Genomic DNA, 7,525 nt, shown 5'->3' on the forward strand with positions numbered 1-7,525 from the left:
TTTCAAAATTAAGTTCAAATTTGTTATTATTATTTTTAACTACTATACTAGTTTTATTTATTAGGGTAAGAATCGAGATTTTCACAAATCACGTGTTAGGCTTCGCTGAGTCGGAAAAACTTAATTTTTGCAATCTTGTCTGTATGTCTGTATGTCTGTGTGTCTGTGAACACGATACGCATAATAAGAAACTTATTTAAAACAGGATATTTTAGTTAGGCAGAAGGCGCACTATGCGAGCAAAATGATTTCAACCCTGCTTTAAACTGCTAGATAATAAACGGAGTGTGAATACACCAAATGAGGAAAATTTAACCATTTAAATATATATATATATATATATATATATATATATATATATATATATATATATATATATATATATATATATATATATATATATGAAAAAAAATATATGTAATATATGTAATATATATATATATATATATATATATATATATATATATATATATATATATATATATATATATATATATGAAAAAATATATATGTAATATATGTAATATATATATATATATATATATATATATATATATATATATATATATATATATATATATATATATATATATATATATACTTTGGGTGCGAGCGTGCGTGATTTATTTTTAAATCTCTAAAAATAGAACTGAGAACTGTGTGGGGGGAAAAAAAACAACAACAGGAAAACAAGGACCCCCTTTTTATTCTTAGCCCCCGCCGTATCGTTCTTCAATTCACAAAGCCGAATGACATTTTTCTTTGTAGTTTCCCCTGCGTCGTGACCTTCACCCTTTCAAATTGGCGAGATCAGAAACAACAGACGCAGGTGATCAAAGTGAACGGGGGTGGGGGTGAAGAGGGGGGGGGAAGTAAGGACACATGTTGGACAAATTGGCCCTTAGATTCAGTTCAGGACCCCGTGAGAGAGAATAAGAGGGGGGGGGGTCAAAAGGTTTTTCTGTTCGTTTTGTAAGTAGGAGATGAAAGTTGAGAGAATGAGTAGGGAGGTGAGGAGAGGGGGGGGGGGGGGGGAGGGGGGGTGGGGTGCAGTAAACATTAATGGTATAGTCGTATTTTTTTCTTCAATATTCTAATACCCTGGTCAGTTCAAAGTGAATTGGCTGTCCAGTGAACAGGATGAAAGGGGACGAAAAGAGTCCAAATTGTACGAAAAATAATGTATTATTAAAATAATTTATTTCACACGATGTGGCGCTAATAGGGTATGTGATTAATTAACCACAATTTAAAATGTATTTTTTAAAAATACGTTATAGCGCAAAAAAATAATAATAATAATAAAAATGAAAAACGGGACTCTTTTTTTTATCTTTTAAAAATCTTATTGGCCTATAGGCCTACTTATCAACCAATACAATTGGAAAGCAAAAAACTTTTTAATGTGAATCGCCATCAATAACAATGAAACAATAATACTGTTGCCTGGGTAGATTTAATCAATTTAATGTATCGTACTGGAACCATAGGTAAAACATCATGTAATGCGTTAGTGTAAATAGTGCTATGCTATGTTTAGTTTCGGTTAAATTACCTTTTATTCGTTGGTTATTCATTCCTCTTTATCATTGCTTGTTGCTTTATTTTAAACGTTTATTTAGTGCTGTATTTATAATTCGTTTATTGTTAGTTTTTCGCTGTCAATTTGTAAGATATATTTATTAAGTGCTCATTTATAATTAATGTACAATAGTATTGTTAGTTTTAGCCTAAGTATTGATATTGATGAATCCGAAAGTCTAGATGTCAAATCTTGTTTCAAGTTTATATAACATCCATGAGTCCACTCAGCTCTGATGGGTACCTGACGTTAGTTGGGGAAAGCAAAGGCATCTGTAGAGCTCAAGAAATATCTGACCAATGGATCTCTAGGCCTAAAGAGTTTACTTTTGTTATAATCATTAAAGAGGATTGTCGATTTGTAAGTACATTTTTGGGACCTAATAAAAGGCTAACAATTTTATTGCCATTCTGAATCACAAAGAGTGTAATCTTTTAAAATGTTTTCTCTCTAAAAAGTACAAGTTATTTATTGTATCTTATTGACTATGTTTCACTGCTATGAAAACAGAAAAACCCCAAAACTTAAGGATCGTTCGTAAATGACGTCTCACTCCCAAAAGGAGGAAAATTTTGTGAGGATGTGTAATGAGGGGGAGGTGGGGGGGATGTTCAGATAGTGTGACGTCACACTAGAGTATTTAAAAATTGTAGTGTTAGAAACTGAATTTAAGTCGTTGTTTTTCATTGTAGAAATCTGTTTTAGTCAAGATAAGTCAATAATTTTAAAAAGAAATCGATAAAATAAAAATATAAATGAACTGCAATTTTGAGGGGTGAACGGGGGGGGGGGGGGGTTAGGCTGAGGAGTGACGTCATTTTTTTGGCGGCGGGGGGGGGGGGGGGTGTCTGTAGGGGAGGTAAAAAATTATCCCAAAAAAACCATGACATGATGCACCGATGACAACCCCCCCCCCCCCCACCCATGGCTATTGGGCTGAATTTTAAACTAGCCCATAACCCCGATTTTTAGCCCTGGTCCTAATCCTAATTGTTACAACGGAGATTTATAACAAAGCAAACATTTAACGATTCTATATTTTCTTACGGAGGTTTTTGATTTGGCAAGAAGGTGTCTAATCAGGTTCGCAAGATTTGTCATTAAAATCTCATGTCCTTCCTCCCAAATCAACATCACACACATTGTGATGACGTAAACACATACTACGATGACGTGAACACACAGATTAGCCTGCCGGGGTGACATACGTTAAATAAACAGACGTAAGCACCGCTCCAATCATACCCCCCCCCCCCCCCGATATTTACCAAGCCAGGTGACACATCAATCTCGACCAAATTGGCGACGCTTTATTTCAAGGGGACGCCACTCACATGAAAAATACAAACAAACCCTCTCCACCTTTCGGATCAATCACTGCCCTTGATAAGGGAAAGATAACCGCGCGCACAAAGTGAGACAAATCTCCACACTTGTGTGAGGCCGGCTCAGATTCTTATAAAACTCGTAGAAAGCCGTCTAAAGGGAGACTAAAAAAATACTTCTGAGAGATCATTTGTCGTTTGATTATGGCCCCGCTGATAAGGGGCGCAAACAGTCTCAGTGTTTCCTGGGGGGCAATTATCACCTTTGTAAAACTAACACATCGAATGGATCACATCGGTGATTTATTTTATCACCCGATAGAAAAATTCTTTGAATAACGATCTTTTATTTTTTAGCGCAATTTCCATACTGGCAATTGCGTTTAATAATGCGTCATTTCTGTATGGATGTATGTGTGGATGTGTGTCCGCAGCTTTAAGTCGTATCTCCTCCTCAACGAAGCAATATCGAGGACTAGTTCCAAAAGCAAATATGTTAAGCAAGTTCCGAGGATGATTTTAGGCCAATAAAATTCCCGGAATTCCTTCCTGGATTTCCCGGAAAAGCCAAAAAACCTCCAAAAAAATGCAGTTTTTGGCCCATATCTTGGCAACCAGACCACTTAGCGACTTGAAACATTCACCAATCGATTTCTGCCATAATTTAGAACAATATTGCCGAAGAAAGTTTTCAAAAATATCTTTTCGTTCGGTCACAAAAAATTAATTAAGAACACTTAAACTGAGCATCTTGTTTTGTTTTGGGTGTGAATAGGGACAGTGGAAGGTGACGGCGTTTGCGGTTGGTAGAGCTTTGACTGCCAACATGGAAGTCTCGAGTTCGAATTCCGGGTTCGAGTCAGTAGCACGTCCCTGAGTCTACCCAGCTCTAAGGAGTACCTGACTCACTTCAAGGAAAGTAAAGGCAGCTGGGCATAGTGCTGAACACACTATCCCTTCATATGCCCGTGGCCAAGAAACAGATGAGCTCTACTTCACCTGCCCTGTGGATCGTTAGGTCTAAAATGTGGAACTTTACAATAAGAAGACATGCCTTCTGTATCATAAGGTTACCTATTGAAATTCTGGTATGAACCAAATAAATAATAATAAATATATATAAATAAATAAAACAAATAACAAGAAGGACATTATAAAAAATTAAAAACATTTACTTGTGTGAAGGTCTTAATTTTAAATTAAAAAAAAACTGTTAACAACGTTTAAAGTAAAAGAAAGTTAGGATGATTACCTTTTAAGACCTCTAAGATGGTCTCCAGTTAATGAAATTACTGATTCTTTTAAGTACCTAATCACATATATTCTTGATTTGAAAAGTAAGAACTTTAGTCGCTTTTTTGACTACGCAAAAACATTACTAGTTAGTTTCAAAGTCTATTGCCCCTCCCCCCCCCCCGAACGAAATTAAATTTATATAGAAAATATATCATTTTAACAGTGCCCCCCCCCCCTTCCGGAAATTTTAGCAAGTCTGGAAGAAACACTGGTTAGTTTGACTACCTTAAAACTTTATTATTTATTACTTTGACAATTAAGAACGGTAGTTGTTACTTTGACCACTTGAAAATATTTTGTTTACTGTCATATCATGCTTGTATTAAAAAGTAAAGATCCATGGGCAGGTGACGTAAAGATCACCTGTTTCTGTGACACCGGTATATGAAGGGATAGTGTGGTCAGTTGCCTTTACTTTCCCTAACGTGAGTCAGGTACCCACTACAGCCGAGTGGATACAGCCACCTGATATAGAACGTGATGCAGACTCAAGACTTTTGGATTAGCAGTCGAGTGCTCTACGTCTACTACTCGGCCACCCCGTTTCCTTGTCTTCTAATATTATTATATTTCATTTTAAAGTTCCCTTTTAAACCTGACGGTCTACGGGGCAAGTGAAGTAGAGTTCACATGTTTCTGTGACCTCGGCATATGAAGAGATAGTGTCGTCAGCACTATGCCCAGCCGCCTTTACTTTCCCTAACGTGAGTTAGGTATTCATCAGAAGTTGGGTGGACTGATTGCTAATACTAGAGTGGAGCTCATACTTATGCGTCTAAACATGAACAATTAAAGCATTCATTTTCATACAATACATGCACATAAAAAAAAAAAGAAAACTGACAAATATTAAGATGACTGTTTAGTTTCTTCTACGTGAATTATAAACTGGATTTAAAAATTAAAAGAAGCTAATAATTTCTGTAGTCCTACCCCCATCCACCCCCCACACACTTCACCCTCATTCTAACAAAGGAAATACTAGAGGGATATTTATGTATTAAAAACAAACGAAACAGCCCACACGCAGATGATAATGAATTTTGACCACTGCTACACTCTGTAGTAGCGAAACTTAAGACGCTGGATCAGTCCATCTGTAGACCGAAGGGGTGTCAGGTACGGCTTATATTGAAATCTATTTGAAATCGGATCTTCCCAACTGTCTCCGTCGTGTTAGACAAATGGTCGGGCGCCATTTTGTTTTGTTTTGAAGTCGAGGCTATGCTAGTATGTTTCACGCGCTTTCACAAAAAGGATCTCTTTTTACATAAATCACGTGATACTCTATTCGTTTCCGGTCGCGTCCAGGAATTTGAAAGAAAAGACCCATTGTTACCATCATCAAGGTCGTAAATGGCGCCCCCTGGTTTTATATTTGTTTCGTTTCTAATTTCCACAAATGCGAAGAATGTTTTTAGAAGCTGGTTAGTTTAGGTTTCAAAAGCTAAAACATCGTGGGCCTAGGTTAAGCTAGGGTTTCACTTGTTGAGGAAAAAAGTAATCCGCAGTTTTGTGTGCGTATCTTTCTTAGAAGATTTTTTATTATAATTGGACAATGTATACTTTGTGATACGAAGTTAGAACAATAATAGACTGCTGAAAATATGAAATAAATGCAAATATTAAATTCTATCTTCCTCTCCTTACTTAATTGTAATGTTGGACGTGATTTCCTGCAACCCAAAGATTTTCAGTCCTCAATCTATGTTCTCTCCAAGCTTTGTGATTGTGCGGCCGCTATCTACATACCGCGCAGTTATTTTGTGATTCAAATTACCTTGTATACATTAGATCTATAACAGATCACCGCGAACACAGTATTTACCACAAGTCATTTTGTTATTTAAATTGATTGTTGGTGATGATTTCGGTAGAGACTGTTCTAATGGTGTGTCGTTAATTATAAGTAATTTATCACTTTATGTACCACCAACACCAACTGGTGTCACATTGTGTAGCATCCAATATCGGGCACCACTTCTGCCATCAAAGGTGTCATCACCTTGATATGGTGTCACAGTCAACAGCGCTGCAACCAATATAAGGACACCCCAAGTCGTCATCTTTGGGTGTCACTAGTTTTGTTACGTGTCTCTAATTTTGTTAAGTCTCACAATCAACTGTATTGCATACAATATTGATTAGGACATCCATTAAAACTCAATTGGAGGGGAGGGGGAGTGGCGAAAAGATTATTTCAAGCATCTCTCCGGGTTGGGTTCGTCAACCCTCCCCCTTCATCCCGGAAGTTTCACGTCTGAAAGAAGCCATGCAAAAGACCAACACATAACTGAACATCAACAAATAATTAAATGGCTACACATTTTTACCAGAGATTTACATAAACGACGTCTTAAGAATTTTCGCAACGGGTGATTAAGCGAGTTAGCAATCTTTAACACACACACACACACACACACACACACACAAACATATATATATATATATATATATATATATATATATATATATATATATATATATATATATATATATATATATATATATATAAGTATATATATATAAACATATTTATTTATCTATGTGTATATATATGTACACATACAGCATATTTATTAGTAAATCCGCCAAGACTAATTAAAGGATATAAAAAAGTACTCACTCTTCTTTTTCGGTGTAGGTTTGACGAAAGCTTCCGGCGTGACGCAGACCCCGCGCTCATACCGCGGGAGCCGCGCGCAGTCCAAAGAATCCGGCCAGGACACATTGAAGGAGTTCATGAGTGGCTCACACCCTGCGCGTGCCTTCTCGCAGACGCTCCGGCAGGGCGGGATGGCGTCCGGCTGGAGGGAGACGGCGCAGATGGGGACGTAGATGGAGCAGAGGAGGAAGAGCAGGACGTCACTGCACTTTTGGTCCAGGAGGATTTCGAATTTCTCGAAGACGAGACGCGCGTTTTCCTGCGTGTTGTGGTGCATGAGATTGGGCATCTGGGTCATATTGTACGGCATGGCGCGACAGCGGGGGATTTCGATTGGCTCGCACTGTTCGATGCGCGTGACGAATGCACGTGCGTGTGATATAAATAGAATAACCAGCAGTGCCGGAATAACGCGATATTGAAAGCTCGACATTGTTATAAATTTTTTTAACTTTTCGGTTCTGATGTGTTTTTAAATGTATAATTGTAGCCTAAATTTATATTATATCGTATAAAACTATCTTTCTTAAAAACGAGTCAATCTTGAAAGTTATATTTTCAAATTAAAACAATGCATGACATATCTGTGAAATTCAGTTCAAAGGGCACTCGGTATATATTTTCATTTGAATAAGTGATCACAAATTCCTTAAGTCA

General features: G+C 37.0%; 1 protein-coding gene across 1 annotated transcript in view; it reads right to left on the bottom strand.

The window, feature by feature from the left end:
- LOC131931150 (secreted frizzled-related protein 3-like) overlaps positions 1–7,301 on the bottom strand; it is a 13,632-nt gene extending 6,331 nt beyond the window's left edge. The window contains exon 1 of the mRNA XM_059287851.1: positions 6,830–7,301. Within this exon, the coding sequence (XP_059143834.1) occupies positions 6,830–7,301 (472 nt within the window). The remainder of the gene's footprint in view (positions 1–6,829) is intronic.
- Between the last annotated feature and the right edge of the window lie 224 nt (positions 7,302–7,525).

Source organism: Physella acuta, unplaced genomic scaffold, assembly GCF_028476545.2.
Source record: "Physella acuta isolate Inbredline_101_S28 unplaced genomic scaffold, ASM2847654v3 ptg001901l, whole genome shotgun sequence".
Classification (NCBI taxonomy): Eukaryota; Metazoa; Mollusca; class Gastropoda; family Physidae; genus Physella; species Physella acuta.